At 46.5% G+C, this 15,086-nt stretch overlaps 1 protein-coding gene across 9 annotated transcripts in view; it reads right to left on the reverse strand.

Moving 5' to 3' along the window:
* Positions 1-15,086, reverse strand: part of FARS2 (phenylalanyl-tRNA synthetase 2, mitochondrial) — a 471,129-nt gene that overhangs the window by 82,527 nt on the left and 373,516 nt on the right. Inside the window, exon 6 of one of the 9 annotated variants that reach the window (XM_081827737.1) lies at positions 2,238-2,331. The exons of the other annotated variants lie outside the window; for them this stretch is intronic. Coding sequence (XP_081683863.1) covers positions 2,253-2,331 — 79 coding nt within the window. The 3' untranslated portion in view covers positions 2,238-2,252. Of the gene's footprint in view, positions 1-2,237; positions 2,332-15,086 lie in introns of those variants that run through there. 9 annotated transcript variants of the gene reach the window in all.

The following is a 15,086-nucleotide window of genomic DNA, read 5'->3' on the forward strand; positions in this document are numbered from 1 at the left end:
TTGATTCAGAATTAAAAAGCCTGGCACAGGCTTCTGCTTCTCCAGACTGAAAAAATCTCCATCCCTGACTTACTTCATTGGGAAAAACTAAAGTGGCCTCAAAGGTCCCAGCTGTTTTAAAACCCCCAAGTGAGACCCTCACGCTGAGAGCTCCCTCAGTCCTCAGTTTCCATTTAAAGAACCATTCGCACACACGCGTATCTCATCGCACCTTAGATGAAGAGGTGTTGAAGAGCAGATGTCAAGGCTTCTGGTGCCAATAGGTCCATGTTCTCTCCTAGTCCGCACCTGGCAGATGCCACTGTATGTGGGCTCTTTGGCCTGCTTCCCACTCTGAACTACAACAATTTCGTGGTTCAAAGCAAGGAGTCTGGGGTCCTTTAAACTCGGTTCCAGTCCTGTGTATTTACTTCTCTAGGCCTCAATGGCTTCATCTGGGAAATGGGGTCAGTAACAGCATCTATCTTGTAGAGCTGTTGAAAGGACTGAATAAAATACCATAAGTGATACATTTATCAGAGTGGCTAGGATTTACTCCAGAGGCTCCAAGGACTGAGGGAGATCTGGGTTGAGATCAAGCTCCTCTCCTTTCCTTGGCTCTAAAATGCCATGTGAACATGTGGCAGCATGGGGAGCCCTCCTGGACAAGGATTCTAGAAGGAGGGCTAGAAGGGGGATTGTTTTTCACCAATATTCCAGAATTCCACCGTGAGAAGTGAAGTGGTCAATATTAGCCTGGGAAGCACGTGTCCGTCTTGCAGATGTTTCACACTGAGTTAATCTACCTCCTACGCACAGGCTCTCAGGGACCCCGAGGGCCTGAGGCCACAGATTCTCCTCCTAAGCAATTTTTAATTTGCTCTAAATGTAAAAAAAACAACCCACTATGTTGGTTTTAATTATTGCCTCCCAGGGAAGCATGGGTCAAACAACAGGCCACGGTCCCAACTTGGCCAAAGTTGGAAATGGCTGAGTTAGAAGTTAGGATTCCCGTTTTCTTGATACATGCAACAACTTGTATGGATCTCAAGGGCATTAGGCTGAGTGAGACACCAATCTCAAAAGGTCACACACTCCATGATTCCATTTATGTAATATTCTTCAAATGACAACATTATAAAGATGGAAGACAGATTAGTGGCTGCTTAGCGACTAGTGGTGGGGGAGGAGGAGGGAGGACACTCGAAGGGAGCACCAGGGAGATCTTTTCGCAGTGGAATCATTTTGTATCAAACGGCAGCAGTGGTCACGCAAATCCACACACACAGTGCAACGACACAGCTGTGCGCTGCGTGTGCACACACGACGAACCCACTGCTTTGCTTTGCAGGGACTTATCACACAATTATCGTTCAAATAACAGGCCAGCGTCCTCTTTTTCAAAGTTGGAAATTACTGCAGCTAGAGGTCAGGATTCTTGTTTTGTCATTGTTGCTGTTTTTGGGTGGGGTCAAGGGAGGCCATCTTTCAAAAATCAGGGTATTGGTGTGTTTTAAAAACCAAACTAAACCACTGCAGAGAGAGAAAGCACATGATCCAATTCACGGTTAGCAGTCTGCTAATTCAATGGTGGCTAGATCGTAAATGATCACCAAATAGGGTCTGTATGATGGAATGTGTTTCAGCATCACTCACACACACACACGCACACACACATGGTGTCCCCCCACCCCAAGGTCTCCCAAGGGCTGATGTCCTGAGACTTGGCACCCGCGGCTGGGCAGATGTCTGCCCTGCCAGGGCTCGGGCTGTACACAGGTGGTTAAATATTTTGAATACGACTCCTAGGTCTTACCAGACTTGATTTTATATCCTACAGAATAAAAACAACAAGAACCATAACAAAATGAAATAAAAGCACAACCCTTTGATGAAAGTTTAATACTTTCAGGAGTCTTGAAACTTGCAATTTTTTTTTTTTCTAAATGTAGGGTCTGTGATAAGTATTTCGAATTTAACTGTTGGAAAGAAATCTGTGACTAGCTTCGTGACTTGTAACTAACTCTTCTTGCTGTTACCATATGGTGTTTCCTTTAATAAAAACATTTTGCAGAAATAATGATAAAAAATTACTTTAAGCTTTTATAAAAGTTAGATGTTTCTGGCAATAAAAACACTCCTTATAATGATGTAGATAACTCTGTATCTGGTAAACAGGAAAAACTCTGCTGACCTTGCCATTTTACTTCTAAGTGAAAATGATGCATTCCATTTGTGGTCATTCATTCTTGGATACTTCCTGAATCACTCATTCACTGACCTCTCTTTAGACTGCGGGGATGTACATTCAAGGTTCCTGTTCTATTCGTGTTTCCTTTAGGATCCCGTTTCCTGTGATTGCAACAGAACAACATATTTTATGTCGTCAGAGCTCCGAGCCACACTGTGTGTCAGTTCTGATGAGTTTAGCTGCATGGAACAAAAAAGGCTGACCTGGCCAAAACACAGTAAAAAAACGTCTGGAGATGGGCAGACCAAAGCGGCTGTTCCGCCCTCGTTAGCAAGCAAGCTGCTGTCTCTATGTGTGTTCCCTAACGGTTACAAGATGGCTGCCCCATCTCCGCTGCAGATAGATAGACGGGAGAAGGGTCACATGGTAAAAGGCCAAAAGGCCGTCTTAGGCACAAAGTCTTTCAGGACACCTCGTCCAGAAACTTCTGCTTATTCTTTGGCCAGGGCTGGGTTGCACAGCCATGTCTAAGCCCAGGATAAGAGAGTCATGGATGAGGTTAGGTCAGCCAACCCATACCATCTGCCACCCACACGACTGCAGAGAGGGAGGAGGGGCTAGCCTGCCTTCCTATAGGATCCTCTTCTGAAGTGCCTTCTGTTCCCCCACCACCTTTAAGGATCCCCATGAGTGGTTTTGAGTGTATATATGTGAGGTTTTGGTTGCCTAACTTTACCTTTCTAAGAACTAACTGATCTTCCTTCTTGTGAGCTTGACTGTGTTGCTCATGTATGGGACCTATGAATTTTTATTTCATTTCCTCATGGGAGTTCACAGGGCAAAGTGAAAGTAGAGTAAGTTTAAATCAATGTCTTCACTCAAAATAATCTGGCTCAGGGTGGAGGGAGGGAGTGTCCAGCCTCAGGTACAAACGGGAATTGTAGGGGCAGAAAAGAGATGAGTCAGAGGGAATGCAAAGTATTCCAGATTACAGATGCTAAAGCAGTCAATTGGTTTGCTATGTATTTAGCCACCACTCTTACAGAACCCTCCCCTCTGGATTGGAAAAGAAGTGTTCTAGCACTTCTGATGGTTTTAAATTTGTAAGAGTTGAATTCATGCTGGTCTATATTTAAAGTTCTGTGGCCACCTCTACAATAAATAGCCAAGGATACTTAGGGTTAAAAAAAAAATCCTTTGAGGTTAAACTGGAAATATGTTTCTCACTTTTGTTTCAAAACTAACATGATCATTGGGCTTTTTGCATTTTATTATAATCCACAAAATAATCAGCTGACGTGTCCTGGAATAAATGTGGACTGAGATTTCCTCTGAAAGGCTGCTTACCCCACTGGGTTGGGTTTTTTTAGAGATAATGGTTGTAAAGATCACAATTCTCTCAGTTGTCCAGGGATGTGAATGTACCACCTGTGGTAGCCACCCTCTGAGGGGAGCCCTGTGTGGTCCCCTCCCAGTTGGACCAGGGGTGGTAGTCCGTGTGGCCACACACCATGGCAGAAGTGATGATGTGTTGCTTCCAAGGGTAGGCTATGAAACACATCATGGCTCCTGCCTTGCTCTCTCTGGTCACTTGCTTACAGAAGCCAGCTGCCATGCCATTCTGCCCTGTGGAGAAGGCCACATGGCAAGGAGCTATGACTTCTGACCAATGTCCAGGGAGGAACTCAGGTCTCCTGGCACAGCCAAGACAGTGAGCCCCTATCAAGCCTTCAGATGATACAGCCTCCCTTGCCATGCCACCCCCCACCAGCCTGACATCTTGACTAAAATCTCAAAACAGACCCAGAGCCAGTATCACCCAGTCAAGACACTCACTCTCTAATTCCTGGCCACAAAAACTGTGAGATAATGAAACATCTGTTGTGTTCAGCCACGCTGTTCTGTGGGTAATTCATTATGGAGCAATAGATAACTAACCTACTAACCATCCTTCTTCTGAATGGTTCAAACAAGCTTTGCAATCATCTTGAGAACAGCCTCCTAAAAGGGGAACATCAATGGCCACTGTGACACCCAACCTTCCTTACAGTTTTTGGAAGGTCAACATGACACACTACAGAGCATGGTGTCACAGACAGGGCCAGTCCCACACGGTGTGTTCGACAGGCAGGGGGTAGACTCAACTTGACAAACAGTGAATCTGGAGGTTTAGGACATTATCTTTACTGACTACGATCATTAATAGTGACAATATTCAGAGGTTTATAATGGCCTTTTAGACTTGGCACTGCTCTACTAGTAGGCAAAGAATTCCTGAGAGAACACAGCGAAGGGCATATGGCGTACTATTAATTATAACCACAATGACCACTTAACACACTGATGCTTTACATCATTATTTCATCGAATCCTCACAACAACCCCAGGAGAAATGGAGGCCCAGAGAGGGTAAGTAACTAGAGAGCACAAAGTGAGGGAACCACAATTTGGGCCAGGAGCTTTCTTACTACAAAGACCCATTAGTTTAATCACTAAACTCCCCACATTTTCCTTGGTTCAGCCACTGATGTGACCTGGTGAGCTACCCACATAAAGTATAGGGTAATGGGAGGAAGACATGGAAATGGCAGTTGACAGAATCAGAGAACCGGGAAGCAGATTACAGTTCTGCTACTTACTAGCTCAGTGACCTTGAGTAAGTTACTTAACCTCTGAGTCTTTCATGGAGAGATAACAATTCTATAATGAACAGCCAGGGGTACAAATAGTAAAAAAAAAAAAAATCCCTTGAGGCTAAACTGAAAATATGTTTCTAGCTTTTATTTTAAAACTAATAACTAATCATCTTTTTTTTTGCATTTTAATATAACTTGCAAAATAACCAGGAGACATGTCTGGGCTTAATCTTCTGCAAAGCTGTTTACTTTATTGTGATGGTCCTTTTGGAGGCCAACAGTCGTGAAGAAGAGGAAGAGAAGAATTATCTATCTATAGAAAGATACAGTATCCTATCCATCTGTCCGTCCATCCATCCATCCACCCATCCATCCTTTTTATTTATAGAGGAACTCTCTAGGCTCTAATTACATATCCTCATCTTTTGGTCAATTTAGCTATGTAGAAGGTGAGCATAACATCAATACGTATATCAAAGGATTTTTATGAAGATTAAGTAAGACAATTTATATAAAGCATTTAAAGTATTACCCAGCCATATTAAGTGCCACGCAAGTGCTCACTGTTCTCATTGTCGTCATCAGCATCATCACTATCATCTCCTTGCTCTCGCTCTAAGGAGAGGGCCCCCAATCTGATGGTCAAATTCCAGGACCCAGCCTGAGTATAAGACTGCAGAGTGGGAATGGGGCCCACAGAGGCATGGCTCTCCCTGATGTTCTCCTTGCTTTCTCTCACAGTGCACAGAAGATCAGAGGCCCAAGGCCTACTCCTTAATTCCATGTACTAAGAGTCCTAAAGAAGACCAGCTCTTTTGCCCTGGCTAGGAGGAGAGCTAGCCACATCTCCTTTTCTCAGGAGAACATGTATTCAGGACCTTACTCCCTTGTCCTCCAGTGGTACAACTCTGAGATCTGGGATCTGGGGGGTGAAACAGGTCTCTGAGGCCTCTAGGATAGGCCTCCTGCTCCAGCCCAGCTTTCCAGAATTCCAAGAAGAATCTGTCCGACTATACTCTCCATTTCTCACAATGTTTACATCTGCCACTGGAACTTGTGGCCACTGCCCACAACCGGTGTTGGTAATCCCAAATCCCTTGGCTGTAACACCAATAAGAACATATATATTCTTATATCTATCAATTCATTTACTTCTTATAACTCTAATGAAGAGGCTATTACAATGCCTATTCCATACATGCAGGAAATGAAGTCCAGAAAGGGTACTGAGTTCACAGGTTACATGGCAAATAACTAGGTTAGGAGTAGAACCCAGGTCTCTCTGACTTCAGAACCAGCGGTCTCCTCTGCTCTGGGGACCTACACCTGGGGGCCTATCAATGTGCAGCAGCTACGGTCTCCCAGGCCGGATTACACAAGACTAAGAAAAAAAAAAATCACATCGAAGAGTACAGTGTAGACTCCAAGTCCAGCTCTGGGCTGCTAATCTTACATGTTCTGGAGCAAAGGTGGTTAGATTACAAATGGGAGAATCAGCATGACTATGAAAATCAGGGTGTGGCAGTGGGGAGGAGGAGAAAGAAAACAGATCATGACCCCAACTGGGTCTATGAAATGCTTTTGGTATTTTAGAGAGTCCATGGTTAGGACAGGGAAAAAAAAAACCATCATCTTTTTAGAGTAAAAATCTCCTTTTTTAGACCACGGTATTATAAAGGTTAAAGAAAATGTGCCATGAGATTCCCTGCTATAATCTGAAATGATTCAGGACACACTTCACTTAGATTGGGAAATGAAAACCATGTGACTGACAGAGCTTCAATTTCCTCTGTTGAAAACCAAATCTCATTTTCACTTGTGGGTATTTCATTCATCTTCGCTTTTTTGGTTTTTTAATTACATAGCAGAAAGTGCTACTGTAATTTCCTCCCTGTGTAACGACAGCATTATTCATCAAGAAGCTTTTAATTCTATACAGCAATTGCTTCTCTTCAAAAATCTGCTTTCAATCTCCGCAGAGGCAGAAGGGTGTGCTTTTTTGACCCTAGGGTTAATTGTCTGCAAATAAGTTAAAATCACACAAAACTTCATCCTGGGAAAAGGGAATGAGAGCAAGACCCTTCCCTTTACCTGTCTTATTGGTAGAGGTGGTAGGGAATTCAGGGTGGCAGCCCGGAGCCCACGGCATTCGTGGTCTGTCCCGCTGGACCGAGCTCTGCGAGGGAGGGATAGGACCATCTGGTCCACGGCTGTATTTTAGGGCCTCACATGGTATCTGGCTCACAGGAAGAAGTCGATAAATGATTGCAAAAGTGATCTGAATTGAAAGACGAGTGAACAGAGGAACAGGCCCTGAAGTATTCCTGACTTTTGTTTTTGTTTTGAAAGTTATGTGTACGAAAAAGTCCTATTTCTGGAGGGAAAAAAGGGACAAAGCAACGAGGAGACTCACTAGGGGCCCTCAGGGGACTAGTGACCAGGACCGAGGAGTGAGGAGCGAGGCCGATCTGGGAGGAAAGTCTGATACGCCCATGGGATCCAGTCTCTTCTTCCCAGACTCTCCCCTCCTAACTGCACCACCAGTAACATCAGTCTTCTCTCCAGTGTCTCTAATTCCCTCCCGACGGGCCCAACACTCACTTCTTCATTAGTTTCATTGTGATTAAGAACCATTTCTGAATACCCCATGTGTGGCTTGATATTGGAACTTGGGAAATGGGCTGGAAGGGAATGGATGAAAGTAATGGCCACTAATGTGTGTGGAGTACCCACTCTGCGCCAGGCATGAACCTCTCACAGCCTTACTGCACCCCTACGGGGCTGAAGGCCAGGTGGCCCCTGCCCTCCAAGGGGGGCTCATGTGCTCTATCACTATAGCACCCCACATGCACCTCTCATTAGACTCGTGTCTTGTGTCCCTAGAGGTCTGTCACTTTTAAGGACCACTCATTCACTTTTGCGTCCCCAAGCACAGTGGCTGGGACATGATCAGTGCTGAGCAACGTTTCTGTATTATTTAAGTGGCTTCTGATCCAAGGAGGAAGGATGCACATTAGGGAGCAAGGCAAAACTGGACCCACGGTTCCAGGGGCAGCTCTGCAAGCCTGTCACAGCAATGGGGTTGGCAGGACCCCACGGGAAGACAGCAGAAGAGGAGGCAGAGAACGTGGGCAGACAGGTTGTGCTTGCATGGGCCACAGTGGCAGGGCCACGGTGTGGCCCAGACGACACATGATGTGATAAATCACTTTGGGCCACTGAGAAGAAAAAGGTTCCCAGCTGTGGCTAACAAATGTTGAGCACCTGAGAAGGACCAAGGGGCCCTATTTTTATGATCACTTCAATTTTTAATGAGAAAGGATATCTGAGAAGACGGAGATCAAACAGTATGCCCCAAAGTGACAGCCCCATAGGCTTGGGATGGAATTTCACTGCAAAGGGACTTTGAGCTCCAGTAGACAATATGGCCCAGCTTCTGCCCCCAGGACAGGACCCTAGCCATAGAAGAATGTGCAGGACATCAAAGGGTAGGACAGGGTAAAACCGCTCATTAGAAACCACACTCCTGCCCGTGAAAAATGCCCCACCTCTGGGCCCCGCGGCTCCTAATCCACACGGGGCAGGAGCCCATGGCGTGAGCGCACAAGGGGACGGCAATGGGGAGGATTTGGGGAGTGGGGTATTGAGGATCTGGGGTCCTACTCCCTGCAGAGAAAGAGGAGAGTTTCATGGGCTGTATGGAGAGAGGAGGACCCACAATGAAGAGGAAGGGAAAGGAGGAGGGGGAAGGAGGAGAAGGAGGAAAGGAAAATGGGAAGAGAGGTATCCTCCTCTGCGTGGTGGTCCCTGGGTCCGTTTCATTTCCCAGCTTTTCCAAGCATTTTTATTTATGATTTTTTTTTCTTCATGCCTTTTTAAAAACCCCAATACCTTAATTCTCTTAAATGCCCAAGGTCTGTCACCTTTTAGATCAGCTGAGTTTCCCAAGACCATGGGCTCGCCTGGGTGGCGATGGTGGTCACACTCCCATCCAGGTCTCAGTGTTTCCTCCAGACAATGAGCATATGGTCCTGCAGTCAGTGCTTGCAGAAGCCAGACTGCGCGGCTCTGGATTCCGGCCCTGCCCCTTAGTTGCTCTGTGACGTGTGGCAGGTTATAACCTTGCTGTACTTCAGGTGCCTCATTTTTAAAGTACCTTATAGGGCTGAGTGACTCATTGAATTAACCCACATGAAGCTCATGATAAAGTTACGAATCACAGTGATTTGGGGAAGTAAAATTATTGCTAATGAGAGGATCATTTAATAAGAGTGACTAAGTGAAGACTTAGCTCATGACCTCTGAAAGATTGCCAACTCTTTGTATAAATCTGTCCTTGGTGAAGGATATTTTTGTCAACTGTATATGAGCTCTTAGAAGGAGTCTTAATTTCTCTCTCCTGGCCTTGTGCTCAGACATATTAACTGATGATAATGAATTACTTACCCTATGACATATCTTGGGAAAATAAATCCAAGGAAAACAGTTCTAGTTGGACAAAGATCCCTTTGACCCTAATCTTCCTTCTTTATGAAGCGATCTAGGCCTGGGGTTAGCTGAAGTCATCTTCCTCAGGATCAACTGATCTGTGCTCTCTTTTCCAGTCTCCCTTCCCCGTGGTCTCAAAAATGGAAGCATCTATATCCTCTTTCCAAGTACCTTCCCCCAAACATTTAGTGCCTTTGATCTCATGCTGTTTCCTCCTTAATCATCTTGTCTATCTTCAATCTCTCTTTCTCCCTGAAAAAGTCTCACATTTCTCTCAAAAAAAAACTTTTTTAAAGGAAACTCTCCTACGTTGCTCATCTTTGCTGAACAACTTCTTGAAATGGAACATTATACTTCTTGCCTCTACCCTTAATCCCTAAATATGGGGGGGTGCTCCATTAACACCATTTTCCTGTAACTATGTATTTAAAAGTCTCCAGTAACCTTGAGTACCCACCAGAGCTCTATTACTCCATCTTCACTCATCTGGACCTTCTTGGGCATGTCACAGTCAACCCCATCTTCCTCTCTGAAACCTCCCTCAGCCTCTCATGACCTTGTGCTCCTGGAAAGCTTAGTAAGCTTCTTACTGCTTCTTCTTGGGCTCTAGATTTGCTCTCTCTTACAACCTCATCTGTTCCCATATACGGTCCACCTTACCTTGAGGAAGGTGCTCCCAAAGGACCTATCCTTGGCCCTTTTCTCTTCTGTGGTTATGCTCTTTACTTTGTCCAAGCGCATTGTTCAAATGACCATCTCTATATAGAGAACCTGGGTGCCGACCTCTCCTGCAAGCCCATGCTTCCCAACACCTCCTCAGCACTTCTAGCTGACTGCATGTCCATGGGACTCAGACTCAACCTAGCTCAAACTAAGCCCCCCTTGCCCCCATGCCTGTTCTTTTCCCTGGCTGTCATCATTCTCCAAGGCACCGGGATACTCTTCAAAGCCTTGGGATCATCTTAGACTCTTCACTTTCTCTGGCCTCCACTTCTGAATCTAGTCAATTCTGCAATCTCAGATGCACACCTCCTCCTCTCAGTGCTCACTAAACATGTCCCAATTCAGTCCCTCCTCACTAGCTTTCGGCCTGAGCCTTCCACTAAAAATCTCTGCCATCTGTCTTTACCCAACTCCAAATTATCATCATCTCCATGAAGCCCAGTCTAATCCCGGTCCTGCTCTGTATCTCATGAGTTGGGCACTGTTTTCTCCTCTCCTACAGATGAAGAAAGTGATGTGCAGGGAAGTTAAATCTAAGGTTATATAGTCAGTAAGTAGTAGAGCCAAAACTTAAATTCAAGAATGTCTAGCTCCAAAGGCACTACTCTTCCATGGATGGACTGTTGGCTGGTTAGCTGGATGGACAGATGGATGGATCAATGGGTAAATAGGCAGGTTAATAAATGAAGAAGTAATAAACAGAGTTTAATAACTAAGAACAACCCATCCCACCATGTGGACTGGCATATGTTTAAAATGGGAGGGCTGCCTTGGCATAATTCCTGTAGAGCAGTGGTTCTTAACTGGGGGAAATTTGGCAATATCTGGAGACATTTTTGGTTGTCACAACCGGTGTGTGTGGGGGGCATGTTGCTCGTGGCATATGGTGGGTAAAGGCCAGGGATGCTGTGAACATCCCACAAAGCACAGGGACAGCCCCCACAGCAAAGAATCCTGATCTAAAATGTCAACAGTGCCAACGTTGACAAACCCTGCTTAAGAGTGATTTAGGTCAATCCCTTGGGAAACAGGCAAGTTTTCTGAGGGTAAGTTGAGGGATATGACAAGTAATTTTATACCTGAAAATCTGTGCTTCAAAAACAAGCAAACAGGAAACAAAAACAAGGCGAGGACGGCTCATGCTTAAAAGAACGAGGGCAAAGGCATCTGTGAATGACTGACATGCCCATCCGTCCAGGGGAAAGACAGAGAGAGGCTGAGGACAGAAACAGAACTTGGAATGCCGAGGAATACAGAGCACTGGGCCACATCCTAAACATCTGCAAGAGAAAAGGAAAATGAGCACATACCTCCCCTTTCAAAAACACATACAGGTGGATGCATGTTGCCTTTTCTGAACAACCTTCCCTGTGCAAAGACTCTGTGCCTACCACTGCTTCCTTGCCCCCGGCTCTTTGATATTCCTGGCTAGCCCACGCCCAGCCCTGGGGAGAGGGGGGCAGTCTCGAAGACTCCTGTGGCCAGACTAGGGCTTTGGCTCAACCCAGGCTCAGGGTGCCCAGCCCTCCGCTCCGCCCTGGGGACAGCCCAGGACACTGGACAGGCCCCAGTGGGGCTAATGAATGAGGCTGACAGGGCTCTGGGTCCACCTCATTCATTAGCACAAGCTATTCGTTTCAGTTACCTTGAGAGTATGTCAAGTCAACATAGGCTCAAAACCAACTCCAGGCACCAGCTGCAGGGAGCCAGGCTCCTTCCTGCAGCAGGAAGATTGATTCTGCCTGGGATGGACTAAATGCCCGCTTCCCTTACGTGCCCTTTTCGGTGAAGTTGTGAAACATGGAACTCTGCCGATGCTGAGCCAGCGGAACCTACCACCAGCTTCCTGGGTACAGGCTGCAGGGCGGGCCACTGTCAAAAGCATGCTGCTCAGGGCTGGAGACAACGGGGACCCCCTGCAAAAGTCAGTGAAAGAAAGAACTGACGAGCTCAGGCAGGGTTTCGGGTGGCTTCGGGGTGGACAGCTTCAACACGGCAGGGTCCCCAGATGGAGGGCAGGGCGGCGGCAGAGAGCAGAAAATTTTACCAGAACGTACAGCTCATGGTGGGCAAGGACCTGGTTGTTGCTTGGAAAAGCCCGACCACGGGAGGCTCATGACTAGACCTGACATCTCTAGTATTCTAAAACAAGCCTCCATTTCCTACTGCAGCCAGGTTCTCCCGAAGCGCGGGGAGCTGTGCAAACGGAGGCTCTCCTTATGATTTAAGCCGACTGGCTGCTAGTGATAGCTCTCGGCGGTGCACGATGTGTTTTCCCTGTCACTTACTGCAGGGAGAGAATCATGTGAGTATGTTCTCAGTTTTGCCAACAGCAAAAATCATTTTGAAGAAGGCATTCTTCCTAGATGAATAGAATTATTATTCCCTATACCTTCTTGTCCCCTCCCCATCAGGAATAAACAGTCGTTTCCGCTTTAGCAAACCTGGCTTCAAAAACAGGCAAAGCAAAACAGCAACAACAACAACAACAAAACCCCAATAAAGATGCAATGCTCTAAACTCCATAACTGCCCTCCAAGTGTCACAATGTGAAAGCACCCGAGTCCTTTCTAAGCCCATTAGTAAGGGACAGCGGGCCATTGCCAGCTATTAGACTTCTTTGAAATAAACCCAAACGATTGGGTAGAATTGCAGACCAGGCACAATTCCTCTATTTCAGTTTCTCATGGAGCCGCATCCCTGTGATTGCAAACTCCTGCTACCATTCAGAATTAACAAAGGATGCAGACACTGTTGATGAAACATTAATGACCAATTTGCAAATGTTCTAGGACCCCCTTAGTTCATCCCGGGTTCATCAATGCAACATTCACCCATCTCTCACTTTATTCTTTCAATTATTTAGCATCCATTAGGCGCCCACAGTAGGCCAAGCTCTGATGACCTTTCATCCACATTACCTCCCCACTAACAGCTTCATTCACCTGGTGGCCCCTCTAACTGCACAGGCGAATCGACCTTTGCCTTAAGGCAGGAAGCTCATTTAGAAATCATTCTCTACGGGCATCCCTGGCGTTACATTTCCAAGTGCTGAGGACACAGGGCAATGCGCAGATGTAACTGGAAGCTCCAGGAACTTTTCCAGGTTGTCCCAGTGCACTGGAGGAAAATGGACCTGAAAATGAGATCCTCAGTCTGTGAATTCTTCAGACCCACTTTGTCTGGCTGAACGAATTAATTCAGCCATTATTAAATGTGTACCGCGTGCCTACAAAGTTGCAAGCACTGTCTCAGAGGGTGGTAGAGGCGGAAGATGCGAACAGGTCAGAGCACCACAGCGATGGCCCAGCTGCTGTGGAGGGCTGGGCAGTGCTGTGGGTTCATGGGGCCACGTTCTGATCACACAGATATGGATGGGGCCACCTTCACCTAAGGGGAGTTGGGGACCACGGAGGAAGGATGACTTGAGGGACATGGAAAGGTCCTCCTCGATTCAAACGACTCCCCTTCACTGCCTGTTCTAGACTCAAATGCATCCTGAGTCACAAGACTGACACTGGAAGGTGCCCTGAATGCACTTTCTTCACAGTTACCCGAACCCCACTAGGGTAGCATTTCTGATCTTCAACACGAAGTCCCTGACCTGGCCTTTCCTTTGTTCTGGCCCCTCAGCACTGTGCTGCTACCTTTGAAAAGTGCTAAGGCGTACAAATGACAGTGCTGCCACAGAGAAAGTAGCCAAAGCTAGGAAACAGGTACAAACCAGACGTTCCAGGAGACCAGGGGAGACAGAGGGAGCTCCTGGCAGAGGAACGGGCTCTGACCCCCTGAAGGCAGCGGCATGCGAGCTAGCCGTTGAATGATGGTTCTCTCCAATAAACTAAGAATGATTCAGAACAACCCCTACCACCCCCCACCAAGCTACAGCAACCAAGACTATTTACTGAGCAATTTCCTGGGTGCCAAGCATGTATCTGTGCTCTTCCTACTAGTAACAGCCCACTGCAAAAGATACTATTAATCCCATTTTACAGATGGCAAAAGGGAGGCTCCAAGAGGCTAAGATCACACCGTTTGCACATGATAGTGACAATGCTGGACAATGCTGGAATCTGAATCATGTCTGTTTAACTGAGCCCATCACTGCGATGGTCTAAGGATGCGACACGTTCATTCCGTGTCACTCTGGAAGGGCCCTAGTCCCTGGGGAGTGTTGTCTGCACAGATGGTAGGGGGCCTCTGTTACTGACAATGGGTGTGGGGGCCACTGGCTAGGAATTTCCAAAAGTAGAGAAGATGCGTGAATTCTGGAGCTAAAGGGGGCAGAACGGACCTCGGCTCTGGGCACCATGGTCCCGCTAACTACTGACGCCCTCCACCCTTCCGTAGCCTCCGTTCTCTGCTACAACAATGGCCGCTCGCCAGTAAGGGTCTCTTAGGCACAGGGGCGGGGGGGCGGGGGAGTGGCTCGTGCTCCCTCCTTTCTTTTTTCCACTTTTTTGTATATTGTTAAACAATCGCAGAAACACTAAAGCAAAAGCAATTAACGTGTTCACGCACTTCCCATCTTAACACAAATGTTGTCATGGGTCTGCATTCCTTTACGGTCCTTGCCAATATGGATCCATGTTTTCACATAATTATGTGATGTATGCATAATTTTAGGTTTTGTTTCGTGTAACATTGTTGTCTAAATATTTTCCTATTTGCTGCAGTCTTCGTAATTATCATCTCGATAATTACGAATTTGATGAAGACATCAAATTTGCATCCCCCGCACAGGGGCCCGCTGGCTTGGGAGGGAGGCGCTTGAAATTTACTCCCCAAATCTACTGGTGGGAAATGCAGCCCTACATGTGCACACATCCATTACATACTCTGGTGAAGGGGTTCCAAGTGTGATTAACCCAAGTGAGGATCAGAAAGAAAAGCTTTTAAAGAGAAAAAAAGAGCAAGGTTTCTCTTTTTGTTTCAACTGCAGGGGTAGGAGAAGAGGGAAGAGCCCAGAGCAGGTGCCATGGTAGGGGTGGGGTAGCATATCCAGCCTTTTAAAGTCAGGCCTTGCAAGGCTGGTGTGCTTCACTATGCAGTCACTTAACGGCCCAAAT

The sequence above is a fragment of the Leptonychotes weddellii genome, chromosome 8 (assembly GCF_054177405.1).
Source record: "Leptonychotes weddellii isolate Sample4059 chromosome 8, ASM5417740v2, whole genome shotgun sequence".
Taxonomy (NCBI): Eukaryota; Metazoa; Chordata; class Mammalia; order Carnivora; family Phocidae; genus Leptonychotes; species Leptonychotes weddellii.